At 42.3% G+C, this 19,607-nt stretch overlaps 1 protein-coding gene across 2 annotated transcripts in view; it reads right to left on the bottom strand.

The window, feature by feature from the left end:
- Positions 1-556: 556 nt before the first annotated feature.
- LOC124641970 (protein Skeletor, isoforms B/C) overlaps positions 557-19,607 on the bottom strand; it is a 38,562-nt gene continuing 19,511 nt past the window's right edge. Inside the window, exons 7-15 of one of the 2 annotated variants that reach the window (XM_047180249.1) lie at positions 7,039-7,138; positions 6,723-6,907; positions 6,449-6,643; positions 3,125-3,232; positions 2,676-2,835; positions 2,328-2,521; positions 1,867-2,094; positions 795-926; positions 557-696 (exon numbers count right to left, since the gene is read on the bottom strand). In XM_047180249.1, the coding sequence (XP_047036205.1) occupies positions 691-696; positions 795-926; positions 1,867-2,094; positions 2,328-2,521; positions 2,676-2,835; positions 3,125-3,232; positions 6,449-6,643; positions 6,723-6,907; positions 7,039-7,138 (1,308 nt within the window). In that variant the 3' untranslated portion in view covers positions 557-690. Of the gene's footprint in view, positions 700-794; positions 927-1,866; positions 2,095-2,327; positions 2,522-2,675; positions 2,836-3,124; positions 3,233-6,448; positions 6,644-6,722; positions 6,908-7,038; positions 7,139-19,607 lie in introns of both variants that reach the window. The other variant, XM_047180250.1, reaches the window with a different exon arrangement.

Below are 19,607 nucleotides of genomic sequence, written 5' to 3'. Positions count from 1 at the left end.
GCGTGCACTGGATTATTTGGTGTCTTCGAAAATGGTAAGGGTGCTATGTTTGGTTTGGATCCTAATGTATTATAGTGAGGCTTATTTTGTTGATGTGATGGAGGACCCGGTTTTATTGGTGCGGGCCGATTATGATTATGATCGACCGGCCTATTCATGTTCGGCTGTAAACGGTTTTGGTTGAACTTTGGTGGCGGCTTCTTCAGCGGTCCGTGCTGCCCGAGGTGGTTGGGTAGAGGCAAGGGATAACCCATGCCCCCTTTCTGATGATACATCGGTGGTGGACGACGTTTAATCTCAGGAGGAGCCGGACGACGAAACGGAGGTCGCATGTTATTCATGGCTTTGTGAGGAGTCGGCCTTAAAACTGATTGCAAAGTCAGAGGCTTTTGGTTACCCGGTAAGAAGAAGTTTTCGGGCAATTTCGCTGTATCGACGACATATTCGTCGTCGTCTCGGAAGGGCTGCTCGGCAAACTCAGTGTCCTGCGGCTCCTCGTGCACCTGGTACTGGTGGCGCGAGGTGTTCTGCTTCGAAGCCTCTTGCATCTGGTTCTCCAAGTTCTCCACGGCTTCGATCACTTCCTTCAGTTCTACTTTGGATATCGGCAATTCAGAATACTCCTGTCTCTTATTGTACGGCGTCTTGTCTGGCTCCGGGTACACTTCTCCTATGAGTCCGCTGTCGATCTTAATTCTACTGAAATCGTCATAATTCGTTTTCGTATTGATTATTTTCTGTATTTTCTTGCGTTCATCTATAAAGTTACGGTCAGGAGAGAGTCGTGTGGGTACCTGCACGGACTCGTCACCGCGGAGGTCGTCGGGCGGCAGCACTTGTGCGGCCACGCGGCTCTCCTCGCCCTCCTGCGCGTCGCACTCGTCCACTACATTGATCTTCCAGCCGAGGTGGCGGTGCGTGAAACACTGCAACAGACAAACACGTTACTATCCCGAACTATAACAAACCCTAGCGAGCTAATCAAACTTTCACCATCCAATTACAAACATTGAGAAGTTATCGAGCTATCTCATGCACAGAGAAGGCTTGGAAGGCTGAAACAGAAAAACAGATAGTAAAGATTATATACATACAGAATGACCGACCGCACTACGGTGATGCCCCGGTGAAGGGGTACATCTCCATAGTGCGGCTGATGTTACGACAGACACGATATTTACTGTCGCGCGACACGCACATCTGAACAAGAGCTGCAGATGTGTGCGTGACCATGACGCACACAGTAAATAAGGCGTCTGATGTGGATGTACCCGAGTGCTACACACACAGGTATGAAGTGTAGTGTACATGCGCAGTACTACTTGCGTTTACTTGACACGTTCGATTTCATATGTAAGTCTGAAGGAGAGAGTGATGCAGTATGAGATAAATGTAGAGAACAGATGCATAGTTGTAGTAAAGGAGAATGTTGATCGAGTTTGTATGGTATGTATTTGGACATATATAAAATATTGTTCAAATTAAACTAAATAACGTATTTAAAGCTGAGGCAGCAATGCTACGGCACGTCTCAATACATGCATGGCTTGACAAACAAATAAAGGACTAGTTAAACGTGAACATATTCAGCGCAATATAAAACTTCCCCGAGTATCCTTTAGTGCACGTTTTACCAATCCTTGTTTTAGTTCTCGTTGGCTATTCAAACAGTAACATGCATGGCAAATACTGATCTATGCACATCGGGACGGCATGGCAAAGGATTCAATTTTTATCAAAAGATTTCGCATGACATGAATTCATTCGGCAGTCGCGGGGTATCTAATAGAGTTTGGCGCGAGCGGTACGCAGTGCCGTGCCGTCCTGTGCGATATGTGTGGTGCAGCCGGGCGGGCGGGAGCTGACCTGGTAGTAGACAGTGTCGGGCGTGTTGTCGTCGGGCACCCAGGTGACGACGCCGGGGTTGCCCTCCTCGCACACGAGCGTGAGCGAGCGCTGGTAGGCGCCGAAGCTGGGGTAGTCGTCGGCCTCGGGCCCCGCGCCGTCGGGCGTCCAGTTGCACAGGCGCCCCACGCCCGTCGGCGACAGCCCCCCCGTGCGCCCGCGCCGCACGCCCGCGTAGATCTCGATGCCCTGCAATGCACCACACATTATATTCTATTCTAATCAGTGACTATGGACCCTAACCGTTTACCTACATATTTTTGCATTTAACTATAACATTGCAAAAGAACCGACTTTCATTTTTTTATTGTAATTTCTTTTAATTTAGTATTTCCCGGCTGTCTTCGAAAATACCTATGTTCTAAGTAAAATATACAATGGAATAACATCGTCAGGTATACATATTAAAGTGGATCATTTACCTCCTTCTCCTTATTGGTCTTGTGGAAGTACCCGCCGACGGGGTCGTTGGTGATGTAGAAGGGGTGATACCGCGCGGGCACGTCGGGGTCTGCGCCGCCCTCCACCACGAACGTGTACTTGCGCCCGCGCACCACGTTGATCTCCGGGATCAGCAGCCCGTTGATGTACCACGAGATGCCCCAGCCCACGTGACCTGATCACACATGGAATAACCATCAACTTTCGCAATCAAATTCATATATTATTCAGTAGTCTACTTAATTTTCCGTTTCAAATTCTAAGTCATACGAAACGTAGGTTAGTAGATTAGTATAGGAAAAAAGAGGAATAAGAGCAGTGAGTATTACCGGTGATGGCGGAGTAGCCCTGCTTGCCGCCGGTGGGCCCCATCTGCGCGTAGAACACGCCATCGGGGGGCTCGTAGCACTGGATGGCGGGGATCTCCCACGGTACCGCCTTCGCCACCGGCTTCGGCGTCGGCACTGGGTTCGGCTTTATCACTTGCGCCTGAATTATAAGCACGAATGTTGATGCAGGGTCTAATATTGTTTATATACCAGCTGTTCTCGAAACAGACAAATCAGTAGGACATAATGAGATATAACAGAGGCACATATGCACTATCTATGATCTATTACCTTACAAACCGACAATTCACAAGCTGGATCGGCCTGGCTTAAAGTTCGTTCCGAGGTCTGTACGAGTGTATCACCATCTAATTATCGTAGACTACTAAACCAAGAGGTGTACATGTATTTGGAAACAATATGCTCGTTTAGTGTCAGTTGGGACTCACATTGTGTTTGTCAGGATGCTGCTGCGGAGCGTCGTGCGTCGCGTCGTCTTCCTCGGGCATGGGGCAGTTCCACACCGGCGGCCGACCAAACTCGATCAGCTTGTCACCCTGCTCACATCGTCTTAGTGTTACTCCAATAAATACAACCACAATGGAAATATCGGGTGTGTCGTTCATAATCACATTAAATGAAATGCGTTAATATACTGGTTATTATATGTCGATTAGAGCAAAGGAAAAAGAAAAATACGTAAAAATATAAAATTAAATTATAAATTTAAAAAAACCCCCGACCCAAAAAAAGTACGCAATAATTATGACAAAAGGTTAAAAACGCTAAACCCTATAAAAAGCAAAAAATAACTTTTAACACTACGTAAACTAAATTTTGTCGTGTCGGGGGACCGCTCTAATTCATTACTTTAGATACGTGTTTTTTTTTTTAAACGAATGTTGTAATTAGTTAGGTATCATTTGATTTATGTAAGTATTTATGAAGGTAAAAAGCGGTCCCCCGACACGTCAAAATTTAGTTTACGTAGTGTTAAAAGTTATTTTTTGCTTTTTATAGGGTTTAGCGTTTTTAACCTTTTGCCATAATTATTGCGTACTTTTTTTGGGTCGGGGGTTTTTTTAAATTTATAATTTAATTTTATTTCATGCTTTTTAAAGGAGCTCCTTAATTTTTCCTTTAATTTATTTTATCTTAAGATGGGGTCGCTATATGCGACCTCGGCCAAAGGAAGCTGTTTAACAATCCTCATGACAAACTGGCTCTGGGAGAATTGCACAGATTGAGAAACAATAAAGATTAACCTTTGGACATTCTAGATTTTCAGCAAAAATATAAATCGGTTTATCCGTTTCATTCCGGCATTTCAGGGTTTCATCCGCCACATCCCATTTCCAGCATCAGGTTCTCGTCAATCAGAAACATGAAGAGAACTCGTCAAGACAAATTCAACGAGCCCAAACTCGATGGGTTTACTAAAAGGCAGTTCAGGGTTACGTCTCCTACCTTCGTGCCCTAACAGCAGACCAGCTCAGTGGTTCCAAAAGACATTAGTGTTTCAAAGGACAATGCCAGGGTCTGGGCTCAAAGTTTGCCCAGCAGTGGGAGTAGTTCCAGCTGGTTCCATAGTGCACTCTGAACACGAAATCCAAATATTTTTGAAATCGGTCCCAGAGGTCCCGAGAAAAACCGGTTCTAATGTTAAACTTGAACAGTCACTTTATAAAGCCCAAGCCATTTGCCCAGTAGTGGATATTGTTAAAATAGGTTCCTTACTTCACTCTTAACGCGGAATCCAAATGTTTTTGAAATCGGTCCCAGAGGTCCCGAGAAAAACCGGTTCAAATGTTCTCCATATAGATAGTCTCTTAACAAAGCCTAAGCCTTTTGCCCAGTAGTGAAAGTGGTCGAAATAGGTTCTTTACTGCACTGTTAACACGAAATCCAAATATTTTGGAAATCGGTCCCAGAGGTCCCGAGAAAAACCGGTTCTAATGTTAAACTTGATCAGTCAATTTATAAAGCCCAAGCCGTTTGCCCAGTAGTGGGAATGGTTAGAATAGGTTCTTTACTTCACTGTTAATACGAAATCAAAATATTTTAGAAATCGGTCCCAGAGGTCCCGAGAAAAACCGGTTCTAATGTTAAACTTGAACAGTCAATTTATAAAGCCCAAGCCATTTGCCCAGTAGTGGGAATGGTTAGAATAGGTTCTTTACTTCACTGTTAATACGAAATCCAAATATTTTAGAAATCGATCCCAGAGGTCCCGAGAAAAAACCGGTTCTAATGTTAGCCAGCCATTGTTAGCAAGCCGTTTTAAGCAGCAACAAACCTAACAACCTCTTTTCTTGAAATAACATTCAGGTAGTTAGTGGTTTCACTGTTAACAGGATAAAAAAACAGAAATAGACGTTTAAAGGTAATTGTTGTTTCTCTTGCTTTTCATTCTCTATCTACCACAATCAGTCCTAAATTCGTGTAGCGTCATGCAATTAATATTCGTAATGGCAATGGAAAAATCTTATCAAGACGAATAAAATAAGCTCGAACACGAGGTAGTAAATAGATACCGTTGAGGAGTTCCCTCGTCTCACTGTCGTCTCCATCGTCAGGTCCTCCACAGTTTTGTGGTGTTGGAAATATATACCCGAATGACAAGTTTTTATTCAATGTGTGCTTACAATTTCCGACAGTTCCCTATTGTTTTAAGGTTTCTATCACCAGACCCTGGACCCAATAACAAAGGAACCATTTGGAAAGTAAATCCTTTCAAACAATAAAATGATTGTTTAAATCGGTTGGTAAACGACGGAGTTATGCACGTACAAACGTAAAAAGAATACAAACGAACTGAAAAACTCCTCCATTTTTTGAAGTCGGTAAAAAAAAAATCTCGTTCAACACCGCGTATTTGTCGATTAATATTATAATGCATTTCAATTAAGGTAATAAAAGTGGAATAGTTAAGAGTTTGTAAGCATATTTTTCGTAATATTGAATAAGAGTCAAACCAGTTTTTCTCAGGACTCCTGGGATAGATTTCGAAATATTTCGGTCTGGGACCTATTATAAGCCTATGGAACATAATACATTATGCAGTTACTGTGGGCAACTCTTGAGCCCAACTTCCATACAAAGAATAGCATTGTCCTTTCAGATCCCACATATACTTGCAAGTAAACTGAGCGTGTAACATTCCTATCACATCTAGCAAACGAGCTGATGACCTTGAAGACCTGAACCGATTTCCACCAAACATAGCTAAGAACACTCCCGACTGACATACCTTTTAAACAAAAAAAACCGCATTACAATCGGATCATCCGTTTGGGAGCTACGATGCCACATACACACACACAGACACGTCAAACTTATAACACCCCGTCGTTTTTGCGTCGGGGGTTAAAAAAAATGCATTTTTCAAACAAATTAAATAGAATAAAAATGTGCGAAAATCAGAACACCATATAAAAGTCAGTCATTACAAACAATTGAAACACTCCCTTGAAAACTGACAGTTGTCAACTGATCAAAACATTCGATACTCCTAACTTTATCTCTGCTTTACACATGATGTTGTAAATTAGAAAAACGAAAAATGACTCCTGTGGCTAAACCACTGAATGGATTAGCTTATTTTTTTTACAATTCGCCATAGAATATCATAAAGTATATGTAATTCGATTTAATGTGATTGTGAACGACACACCCTGTATATGCACTTTAAGGCCTACAAGTGACGACCAGATATTATAAATGAAGAAGCATGACAGCTTGTAGGGATCGTATCACAAGTATGGAGCTGGTACCTTAGTGAAGTGCGGGTGGTAGGAGACCTCGTTCCTGGAGTTGAGCGGGCCGATGGCCCAGATGATGGGCTGGCTGGCGTTGGTGAGCACGGCGCGGTCCAGCTCGTCAGCAGCTCGCAGCGAGCGCTGGTACGTCACGATGGAGTAGCCGTTCACCAGCGCCGCATTCAGCAAACGTATCGAGTTCGTGTTCTCCTGCAAAGCCAACGTTACATGTTACAATAGCTTCGCTATTTGAGCACTAATTGAGTGAGTGGGTGAGCTGAGCACTTACCACGAGCCTCTCATCGGGACAGGAGCCGCGCACGCCGGCGCACTGGCTCTTGGCGTCGAGGTAGTAGTCGTCGGCGTACCCCTTGAGCGTCATCTTGTCGACCCAGGCCACTGCCGCGTCACCACCGACCATCTGCGTATGCACACTGTCGCCCGACACGCCGAACGCCATGTATTCGCCGTCCTCTGAACAACAAACAACACACAATTGAGGAGGTAAGATAAGAAGTCGCTCCGTCTGAAAACTGGTACGCAGCTGCGTCTGGTGAGATTAGAAGCCGACCCCAACGGGGGTGCGGTTAGATGTGTATACTGACCAAGCTTAGCGACGAGCTGCAGCACGATGCTGTCGCCGGCGACCGCCCAGCGCACCTCGAAGGCGAGCTCGTCATACAGCACCTCGCAGTTCAGCTTCGACTGCAACACAAACCATGGTCACAAGCTGACGTCATCAACGACAGCATAGGAAACCTTCCCCAAACAACGCACGTGCTCTACAAACGTCTGACATCAGCAACGTCAGCTGTAGGAAACGTTGCCGCAGACTCAATGTTTACAAATATTATACCTCATCATTATTTGTTGTAGTTTTGTGTAAGTATGGGCTTCGGTATCAGTAGTTTGGCGCACAATACTGGACTTCTTAGAAAGCGTCGCTCGTTAAAGCTTGTAGCTGCAGCTTAGCGTAACTGATAACTTGGACAGTTACCAAATTTGTTATTAATATAGTTGTGAAGGAATTCTATAAAGTTGGTGCGGAAGCAATTAGTTTGCCAAGTCCGTGATGACACACAACTTGTGTTCTAATGGCTGAATTGAATTAAATGTTACCTCTCCGTTACATTGTTTGGCATAATGATTACGGCATTCAATAAAAATATATTATTATTTTGCCTAAAGCTAACCCTTTAAGTTACATAAGTATGTAGGTATATAAATTGATTAATGCTCAATCCTTCTCCGTGTGAGAGGTGACATGTGCCCAGCAGTGGGACGATAAAAAGGCTGTTACAATAGACATATAAAGGTCCTACGTAATTTGGCTACCAGGATAAATATAAAATTGTTATAACTAGTGCGAATAGCAGCGACACTGGAATCGGGATACTCGCCCCGGGGGAACATTTGGACACATTCCAATTCTCTTACATTGAACTCCGGGGAACTAATTTTAATAGAATCGATCGAGCTTCTATAACGTTCCACCTCTAAGATATACCTACGAAGCTTTGAATATAAGTATGTACTCTGCTCGAACTAATTAAACTTTTATGTAATTTACGAATTTTGTTAATAACATTTAAGTTACACGCTAGGTAGACAAAGAAGACAGACATATTGTATGCACATAAATAAGCAGGAACAAACGGGCCGCGTACCTGTTAAATATGTAATTCCCCACGAGAAGATGCGTGCGTGTGTCGGACGCTCAAAACAAACAAAAATAAGCAAGACCTTTCGCAGCCGGTACCTTTGTTAACTGACCCGGAATTAACGTCAGACCAGTACAGCCACATACTCGATACACCCAACCTAAGTGGCATGTAAGTATATAGCTCGCACTGAACTTGCCTAGCCGGGAGACATTCTCATAAATCTCAGTGACCAATGTTTGATATTGCTTTGATGAGTCTAAAGTCTGATTTAACTTTTAAGGATACATGTTTAGTTTCACAACAGTTTCGTAACATCGCGCTCTAAACTCGCAGTTATGACCAATAACTGCCAAAACCCACCACATATGGACGAGCTTTTGAAATATTACCCGCGATGTGAGCGCGTCAGACGTACTGCGTGTTAGACCTTCTGCGTGTCAGACCTACTGCTTGTCAGACCTACTGCTTGTCAGGCCTTCTGCATGTGCCCGTTTTGTGGCGTCTGGGAACTGGGTCGCGCGGATAAAGAAAATGTTATTGTACACATGAGTCATCGTATTTTTTGGACTTTTAACCTACTATTGCAACTGAAAGTGTTATTCTAGGATGGATATGTAGGCGCTAGTAAATAGCGAGCGTCGGATCGAGGACGATCAGTAGACAATGTTTGCACAATATTCTTTAACATTGGTTTATGATTTGCCCGCTTATGTACAGTCGATATGTCATCTTTGTTCAACGTTCTATATTTATAGTGACAATATAAGTAAAGAGTGAACTGTTTATTTAATTACACTGACATAATTTATTTATTTTTAGGATAAGTAAAAATGGGGGGGTCCGAGGTTGCCCTCCCCCTTATATACGTGTCGTCCATGATTTTGAGTTAATAGCAAAGTAACAATAATTACATACTAAGTTTTTTTTAATAAAAGCTCGTTGAAGCTTGAAGTGCGCGTAACATAGCAATTAAGTCTGCCTCGTTCTGCAACAACTTTAATGTCAAGTAACTCTGTGCTTACATTGAAGTGTCAACTTAAAGTAATACTCTGTACTGTACTTTTGCAGTAAATTCACTTGATTTGAAAATTGCAGTTTGTTTCTGAATAATATTTATATTTCTGTGAGTCTGAAAGACATGTCACACAAAACTTAGGATAGCCGCGTATTTTCCTAGCTTTCTGCCCATAGTTATTGGTTTTTTGAAGATAGATCTCTGTGAATATTGTGAATTAAAGTTTAATTAAGTTTCTTCTATCATACTCTGATACAATAATACGCAGTATCATTGGGAGTAACTTAAGCTAATTATATCATAAAATAAATATTTAAATGTAATTCACATAAAATTAATTGTTGTTTGTTGATGGCACTCGCTTGAGTGCTAAGCTATCAATATTCATAACCGTGTGAGAAGTATCGAGTGAGTACAAGTAATTACCTCACTCTCCTGGTTATGCAAATATTACTAAACTTGTTTGTTGACGTGCACTCAACGCTTCCTCGGTATTTACAGTTACACTGAGAAGTTCAAACCGCAAACTACATAGCACATTTAAATCATATAATACGTAGCTAGTTTAAATAATAGGAAATGTATTAATCCCGAGTAGCACATCTTTTTTTACATACCTAAATAACGAAATTTTGAATAAGAATCGATTTCTTAATAAATATGACAAGATAAAAGCTAAGTACTCTGTATGTTTCATAGTTGAGAGGAAGCCAACTTGTCTAGCCGAACTGTTGGCCAGCTGGCAATGTCTTATATACTTAACTACGATTGGGCCAACAATAGCATTGCTTGAATTCATTTCAATATTGTGATAGACATCATTGCTCAAGCAGTTCATCTAGTCTAGACTAATTGTAGTTAACGTTCCAATGTATATCCAACTCATTTTACTTGTTTGAACCTTGTGCTTGAGGTTCTTTGTTTTATGTCCAGTACCTATTGAAGTGGCAAGAAGTAGGCAGAAATGGAAAGATTTGGAGGAGGCCTACGTCCGAAGACTGACAACCTAGGGGCTGTGATGGATGGATGGACCTATAGAAGTGAATTTTCAGTGAGAATAATATTACCTAGATACAGGTAAACGATAATAATGCGTATGCTCTATGAACGCAGCATTGTTCATGCTCAGTGTTCATAATTACAAACAGCGCCTTCGCCTAGTTGACAAAATAGTACACAAGTGGCATCGAGGGTACGCTTACAATCCTAAGCTTAATTTTGTCGGCGTCGTGTGGCCGTGTCATGGCGTGGTGGTTGCGTGGCGCGTCGTACGCATTGCGTCAGTGGCAGGCGGGCGGTGGCAGGAGCTCTGCCCACCCTGACCAGTGCTACGTGCTTATAGTGAAACAAACACATTGTTAAGGCTACTGTTTGTAAGGAACCTTTTCATCTGTGTGAATTTCAGTATCGGTACAATATAAACCGTATACATGAGAACACAACTCGTAGATAGATTGACTGGATCAACATGATGGCATTAGCTCCACTTCAACATGTGCATACCTAGAGATAATTTTATAAATAGCTTTCAAAGTTGAATAATTCTGGCGCCAGCAATATGCATATTTTATTTAGTTTTATGCAAAACATCGGAACTGTATAATCAGAATAATATAGTAGTATTAATCAGCCGGAGCGCCGAACACTCAAATATAATAGCACTTTGAGCTCATGCGGAATGTTGATATTCTAGTATTTCGTTTTTAGTTTTGTTTTTATTTCGTCGTAGGTAATGTTTATTATAATTTCGGTCATGTGACGCAATATCTGGTTATAATAATAAATGCATAACCAGTAGTGCATTCGTGCGTCATGGCGGCTCCTTTCTCGTTGTCTATGATTTGTGTGAGAGTGGTGCGAACTGCTAATATGTCATTAACGACGCGTTGTTTCCGCGGCGTTGCATAAGCTCTGCACGCGGTGGCACTTGCACTGTGGGAACACAATGCATCACAACTCAATGTGTGCAGCTTGCAACGAGTTGACATCGCGTGACATGCTCACACACGTCAAGCTGACGTCTGGTGGCAGGCGCCTGCAATCTGCTGCCTGCTGTTGCAAGCACAGCTCAACTGCACTGTCCTTCCTCCATGCCAGCCTGTTTTGTTCATGCAGCTCGTACAAAACTCGTTAATTATGATCCAGGAAAAAGGAAAACTACGAAACTATGATATCACAAACATTTATTATTTGTCTGACTTGAGTAAAGTAAAAAAAAATAGTAAAAATGCACAAAACTATGGTCGCTGTGCGGCGACCGGTGCACGCTTGTATCACAGCTAGTTACGATCTACTGAGTATTGTCGCATTACTATACTACAGTTTAGTAAGAGGCAAGACCTCGTTTACTTGAAAATAACATTTTATATAAAAAAAAAAAAACAATATGTATAAAAATTAAAATATCACCGCGAACGAATACTCATTAACTTCTCAGATTAGTATATGTACATAAATCATGTAGAAATTACGTAATTTATCACAAAACATCACATTGATGCAGGTCACGTTGAAGACGTAGTGAAGAGTTACGGAGCTTCAAGCAAACATTACTTATCAAATATATTAGGCACGTTACAAAACTATTGCAAATTATTATCACACTTACACATACATATTTAAAGTGAACATTTTGTTTGACGCGCTCACACTATATGGCATGTTATGTACTTGTAGCAGCTGAAGTTGTGCTGAGCAAACATAGCATGTAAGTCAAGTGAACGTGATGGTGTGAGCGCGTACTACAAAGCTCTCTACAGCTAAACTATGGCTAACTACTGGCTCGGAGCGCGACACCGCCGTCACTCACCGTCACCACGGGCGATGGATATGGACGTTACGATCAAATGCTTCAATCACATGCCCTTTTGATCACCAAAGCATACATCGAGCTAGAGTAACTTATACTCATGTAATGAAATCCGCTCATCGATGGCAAAGCAAATTATTGATGAAACATATCGAAACGTCGGAGCTAATGGTGAAGTGAGCCGACCACTACTGGGGCCCGATTCTCCTAAGTTAATAATGTCAAAATCGAATAGAAATCGAATCGCAATATGATCGCAATAGCAGTTTTAACCATATCGGGCATTCTGCTACTAATAAAAGACCAATCGTATTCGATTGACATTTGATTGGTGTGCGATTGGTCTGCTATTTTGGTAATTTTGGTCTATACGGTAGTTTGCTGTACAATCATTTTGCAATCGTAAATCATTTGCAAACAAAATGATTCATTATTGAATGACAGAAAAGGATAAAAACGTTTATTTCAAAGAAAAAATTGCGGAATGCCACATACGCTTCAATCGTAATCGAGTCGGGATCGGATCTCAGTCGAATCGAGTCGAACGTCAATCGTATGTCGCTTAAGTAAAATTAGGAGAATCGGGCCCCCGGGCATTTGATAACCTCGCATTTTACATTCCTATGTTAGGACGCGATTCAAGATGCAAGCAATTTAGTGGTAATGATGCGCAAATAGAAATACCAGCGTGTATAATATTACACGGTAATGGCATAATGTTGGATGCCTCCTGCCTCCGGGGTCACACACATGCACACAGCACGCGGCCTCACTTGTGTGGGAGTGTTGCGCAAGCGCCGGCTGGGACAATCAATTGTGTGCACTCCACACAATGCGCTGTTGTTTATCATTGTATCTAGTTTGGACACAATGCAATTATTGAAGTCGACAATATTGTTCCCCCAGCAGTAAGGTCGGCATGCGCCTAAAAATTCTTTGCCAAAATTCTTGTAAACTGCATGACTTTCAGCTGAAGGTGGTTTCATACAAACTGCTACTGATTATTGAATTGTCAGTTAGTTATGAAGCTGCGGATGATGCACGTCGGCAGTTGCAGGTGCGTCTCACGCGGCGCCTCAAGGCTCACTCCGCATCAAGTGAGAGGTCTAGAAGGGCGCGAGCTAATTGCCCAATCATCTTAATATTATACTCAACGCGTGATGAAACTTCGTGCTTTTAAGACCCTGAGCTACCTACTACTTAAGATTCAATGCACGCATTTAACATTAGTCGATGCATTCGAATTTGCAGTTAATTCAAGCGCAAACAATGAACGAGTAAGCGGCAAGCATGAATGACGGAGCTTTAGATACGCTGGCACCCTACTCGAGTAGCTTTGTGACCGACGCGAGTGAGATGAATGGGAGGAAGGATGAAAGGATAGCGCCCGTGACCTCCATCCCCGACTGACATGTGAAGAAGCGGCGAGCGGCGCGAGGCCGCGTGAAAGTGATGAGCGGTGTGATGCGGCGGTGGCGCGACAGTTGCGCAAGTGTGGCGCTGCAGCGGGCGCGGCGTGGGAGCGGCCGCATGTGGGTCAAGGTCAGCGCGGGATCACGCGCGTCCCGCCGGCAGCAGCCGGTAGTACTGCGGCTGCTGCTGCTCGTAGCTCTGCGGCTCGGCTTGCTGCTGGCTGTAGTAGATCTGTTCGTTCAACAGCTTCTGCTGCTGCTCAATGTGCTGTTGCCGCTGCTGGAGCAGTTGTTGTTGTCGCAACAGTTGCTGGTACTCGTGCTGTTGCTGGCGCAGCTGTTGCTGATGCGGCAGGCCGGGCTCGTGCAGCGCAGTGTATTCGCGTTGTTGCTGCTGATAGTCCGGGTGGTCGAGAGTGCCGTCTTCCCGGTAGAGGAGCTCCTTGGAGGCGCGTATGGAGACGAGTTGTTGCGGGGGCGGGGAGGGGGAGTCGGCGCGGCGGTGCAGCGGCGGGCGCGCGGCGGGCGCGGCGAGCGCGGCGAGCGGCGCGGCGCCGGCGCGCAGGTGCGGGCGGTAGGTGGTGGCGTCGAGGCGCGCGAGGGGCCGGCGGGGGGGCGCCGGGGTGCGGGGGGGCGCCGCGCTGCTGCCCGCGAGCGCGCTGTTGCGGCTCTGCAACAGGAAAGCTGCGCTCAGCGACTGCGGGCCGGGGCGGGAGGGGACGGGACTATGGACACTGAGTCTTCGCAACCTGCCGCTCTTCCTACTACTGTTGCCGCTAGTCTTCACTCCACTCTCAAATGGATGAGAACGATGTGGTCCACTATTTCGTCGTTAAATCGAGCTGTAGGTATCCATAATCCCTGTTAGTTCAGGAGTCGGTCACAAAAGCTAATTAAGGAGCATTGTAATGAGTTGCACCATTGAAACTGATTGCATTGAGATAATTACAGTCATTCTGTTTACAACACTATATGTTCATATGTTAATTAACTTTCGATTCGAGTCAATATTATCCTGACTCTGAACTCGGTACAAACAACGTACGCACAATATAAGAGTATTTATACTTAATTCCATCTACTTTCTATCTAGTATTGATATGCATAATTATCTTGTAACCTATTCATGAATATCTACCAATATTATCTCATTATTGTTTTCTCTGTTAATTATGATTACCTACTGGTTAGAAACTTAAACGCATATTTTCAGATCTGATAGTTACGAGCTTTCTAAACGTCAAGTAGATCTAAGCACAGTACACTTGAATGTTACTTCGGAAACGCCTTCTGTAGAAACTGCTCACGTTGTGCAGAACAAGACATTAAGTTGTCAGATGATTAGCCATGAGCGAAGAGGCGAGTGAATGTACGTAATATTGCAATGAGCACTAACTGCTGTGTTTACATAACGCAATACATAAGCGGTCACAGGGAGCCGTGAGCGGGGTCGTTGACCTCGAAGCTTCACTTTCAAAAGCGCATCGCGCCACAGACACACGCGCCCATAGACAGGATCAAGTAGGTTTACATTAAACTAAATTAATATTTATTAACTTTTGAAAATATATTGAGGATCCCTAATATTGATACCTCTTACTTAAATGTACGCTATTCACAGCCGAATACACTCTCAAATGTTATGTCCTTCACTAATGTATTACTTTACAAAGGCACATTAATCGCAGCTGTCACCGGCTTTCATTTATCACAAAAAGACTTGGATGATATTGTCCGCGATATAATACAAATTCCCCTGCAGTAATAACTAATTTATGCAGTGGTTAAACAATGAAGTGTTACAAAGAAGTCCTTAACTGTTGTCTGTGTGTCACAGACTGTCTACAAGAAAAATAATTACGCTACGTTTTCGTTAGTTCTGTGACTTCATACTATAAACACATAGTGTTTCTGAATAATAAAAAAGCCACTAAAATAATTGGTTTTATAAACGGTTAACGCTGGGCGGGCCGAACAATTGCATTATTTACTCTTGCGAGGGGCGGGGGGCCACTCGTGACCTCGATATCTATATGTGAGAGGGAAGATATTTTTGGCAATGTACTCTTATTATACACAGTATATAACATTGTCGAGTACTTATTTCTAAAAATTACTTTGAAGTCCTTAATAACCAATAATAATAAATGTGCTTAATGAGATGCATAAAGATTTTTAGCTCAAAAATATTTGTAATAAAGGGATCACGCTGTGCCTTGTAGCCATCGTAGCAGCTACGCTGACCTTATTCCGCGACGACCGCTTGGATGGCATCCAGCCGCGTGCTACGACGCTACGCCGTAGTCACTTGTGAACTCACCCAATTCAATAGTACATAGTTTTGTTGGTCGGTTTTTGTATTGTTCGGTATAAATTAGTATTGCAATATTTGCTTTTGTTTTGTTTGAGCGTGCATGCATGATGTAGCGAGTACCGAGTGTGGGTTCAGTGCCGGCGAGTGACAATTAGCATCACACAGGATAGTACTGTGTTCCATCGAGTTTCATACTCAAGCCATTGTTCAAATGATCGCGAGAGCATTGCACTTTGATTCTTGCAAATGTTTCGAAGCTCTGTCCGAAGGTAGGAGGATGATGATTTTCAAATATTAACAAATCAAATACTTGAATTGTAATATAAAATCAAATATGAGCTTGCGCGTGTATACACTACACCGCACACCGGCTAACATATTTACGAGCGCCGCGCGACACCGTGCGACACCACACGACATCGTACGATACCGCGCGATGTCACACGATGCGACGCAAGTAATTCATGAGTAGCGTCGTCCGACATGTTAATATATTCAGTAGGAAGTGCGCTCCACACTATCATTTTAAACTGTATGCAACAGCGTCACCATCTCCTCTAATAGGCATGATGACAAATTTTCAAAATTCCTTTGTATGATGTAGGTATACGTCTATTTTACATGAAAAATTATTAATTTTAAGAAAATGCGAAGTTTTTTTTATCAAATAATTGCATTTTTCTCTGTCCACTTTGAATCCGGCGCGAAAACGCTTGTCAGTGTCATGTCGTCACTTGTGACGTCACGACTGAAATTACAAGACGCAAGTAAACAACGCTCGTGCAATAATTAAGTTTTTTGTGTTATTAAATATGAATTCGAAAGTGCATAGGTGTTGTGGGGTCCCCCAGTGTAAGAACACATCCAAAACAACTCCTGATAAGTTATTTGTGTACGTTCCTCACAACAAAAAAATACGAAACAAGTGGCTTAAACTTGCAAGGCGAGATTCAAAAGCAATATTGCCCAGGGTACAACTTTATTTTTTTTTTGTTTTATTTTTTGCGTTTCAGCTGTACGTAACTCACAGCGTCATCACCATAGGATGGCCTGGAGGACCTAAAAGAAAAATCAATTTATAAATAAAGGGTAGAACCATGATAGTAGATTTCATTAACATTTACACCTGATAACAAATACATTATAACTAAAATTGTTTTTAATTAAACTAATATTCTAACATATAAGTTTTTTTAATTAAACTAATACACTTACATGGAAGTTTTTTTAATTAAACTAGTATACTTACATGGAAGTTTTAACATTTCTAAATTCAGCTGAACAAAAATCTTTATTTGATGCGAAAAACTCTCCCAGCATTATGATATCAATTCTAGGCAAATTAGCGCTGTTTGCCTTGATAAATCCGGGCTCTATAACTCGTGTTATAAACAATTAATTAATTAAAAACAAAGATCGCAGTGGAAGTTCACAATAACGAAATGTGACGTTCGCGCGCTTTCGCGCGAGTTGTTTTGAGAGATGACGTCTCGAGCTCTGATTGGTGTTCAAGATATCATGGCGGATTGCCTTATTTCGTAATTTTATTTTATAAAAATACATATTAATCACATTATGAATAAAGAAAACAATGCGCGTTTTATATTCCAAGCTTCAAGTTTAATTTAATAAATATATTATTTTAATGATTTTTGATTACTGTCATCATGCCTATTTATATACCTTGCTATATTTATGAAAAATATAAAAACATTTCGAGACAGATTTCATGGAATATCATTTTGGAATACTTGTGCTGACGATAACTTTAATCATAAAAGATGTATTTTGTAAAGCTGTTTCACTACTTAGCGCTTGAGTTCGGGGGAAGTGGAGGCTGAGTGAATAAGTCCCGAAGCACAATATAACGTGCAGACATAAAAACACATTGTGACGTCACGCCTGCACGACGAAACAAGTCGGAATAGAAAAATAACGCGATAAAAAAATTGTCACTAAGAAAAGCCTGTACATGACGGAAATCAAAAGTGTGAATGTCGATGTGTCCGTGACGTGTCCGGACGAGAAGCATCTGTCGGCGCGAGTTGCGCAAGCGCACCACTAGCCGGTGTTTTTGCAAGACATCTGCTGCGTGACGAAACATCCACCAAAACGTTATGAATTGGCAACTCTATCTGCATAATAATAAGGTTAACGTTTATGTGAGCTCGGATTAGTGTAGACTTTGAACGACGATTATAAAGTGTATGCGCTTTCGTAATGCGATTGAATTAGATGTTTCATAAGTTTGGTAAACAGTCCGGTGACGCGGTGTCGCAAGCGCAGCCCACGCGTCTGCTGGCGAGCATCAGACAGCACGAGGCACAGCACGAGACACAGCTCGCCTCGGTGCGACATGCAGGCACTGCGAGGTGCTGCCGTACTCCGAGGCATCATCGTCGGTAACGTCTCGCTCACGGCTCACCAACACAGATATAATATGTGCTGACATTACTAATGTCAAATATAACATGTTTGATTATATTCAAGTGTCCACCGAGCGAACTGCCTTCAGATAACTTTAATTTCATAAAATTTCACTAATTTCAGGCTGTAATATAAGCCACACATCTATTTTGTAAACATTTCATGATTAATTTATTACCAAGTCGAGTGTCAAGTATGAGACAATCTAATTCGCGATGATATAACAATTTTACAGCAAACTTGGGATGCAATCTGTGTCGGCTTGTCCAAATTAATTATGTTACGTGACTACTCCCCCTCTCCCCCCCACTCCATCGTACTCATCAGCTTATGAAGCCATCGTGGGTTCATTTACACTGATTACTGTAAATATCTCAGATATATTATCGTTACAAATTATACGAGTAACGGGTCTACATTTTTTTATTATTTTAATTTAAACATTGGACCAAAATATTATTTTTTAACACAGTGGCGAAGTTGTCACCAGTTGTGTAGTGCGAGGCTACAAACAACTGTGATGCCGCTTCTACTGCAGCCTACATCAGGAGCTGACAGCATCAGTCTGCATTGCTCTGCACTGTACTGCACTGCACTCACTTAGAAACTGTTTGTTCGTGTACTCGACTTTCTCCAAGAGAAACAAGAAACATACGATTCTTGGAATCTTACCAGCATTTGTGTTCAATGTGCTCCGAGTGCTCCGACCAATACGAGCTATTATCAACGAGATTACTTACTATAACAGCAATAACTGTCGGACGCTGGTAAGTATGCAATTCTAATACTTAATAGAAATATTTATGGTGGCATTAGAAAGCTTGTCGATCATCGCGGAGAAACTTAGATTCAGCGTTACAGAGAAACGAGCTAAATTAATGATCTTTGTCGAACAAGTATAGCCGCGGAGATGTAATATTGTCAAAAATACCTTCATTTGTCAAGGAACCGATAAGACCGGCGCGTCTCATGTAACAGAATGACCTCACATTCATTTGGTAACTCGGAGCAAAAGTTCCCACACACACACACACACGCGAGCTATAAGTTATGACAGTAAATCACGTTAGACAATGGTGCGCCTATTACTCTCCACGTGCTGCACACACGCGCGCTGCACTCCACAGACGCGCTCGCCGACCACGCACACATACACAGCGCCGGCCCTCACATAGTTCGAGGAGAATATCTCGAGTGGCTTGTATTAATCATCTCGAACATAGTATGTGCGCACAATACGAGTGTGTGCGTACGGGAATCTGTGCACTTAATAGATACTCCTCGGAAACTAGGCTGACAAGCAAGTCTTTTTGTATGAATCTGTATATTGTGTATATGCAAGTCATTAGCATGTTAGGTAAGTTTACAACGTAAATAAGATATTATTTTGAATACAGAAGTATTCTTTTTTTATTACATATTGTGCACCTGCATCGTCGGATTTTGATAAGCCTGCTATCTTTTTACTCGTTGTAAAGGCTAAAGCTCATTTGATATCGAATATTATGCAAAAAAGTAAGACACATATGGTTC

The sequence above is a fragment of the Helicoverpa zea genome, chromosome 23 (assembly GCF_022581195.2).
Source record: "Helicoverpa zea isolate HzStark_Cry1AcR chromosome 23, ilHelZeax1.1, whole genome shotgun sequence".
NCBI lineage: Eukaryota > Metazoa > Arthropoda > Insecta > Lepidoptera > Noctuidae > Helicoverpa > Helicoverpa zea.
This window is presented reverse-complemented; position numbering and strand designations above follow the sequence as displayed.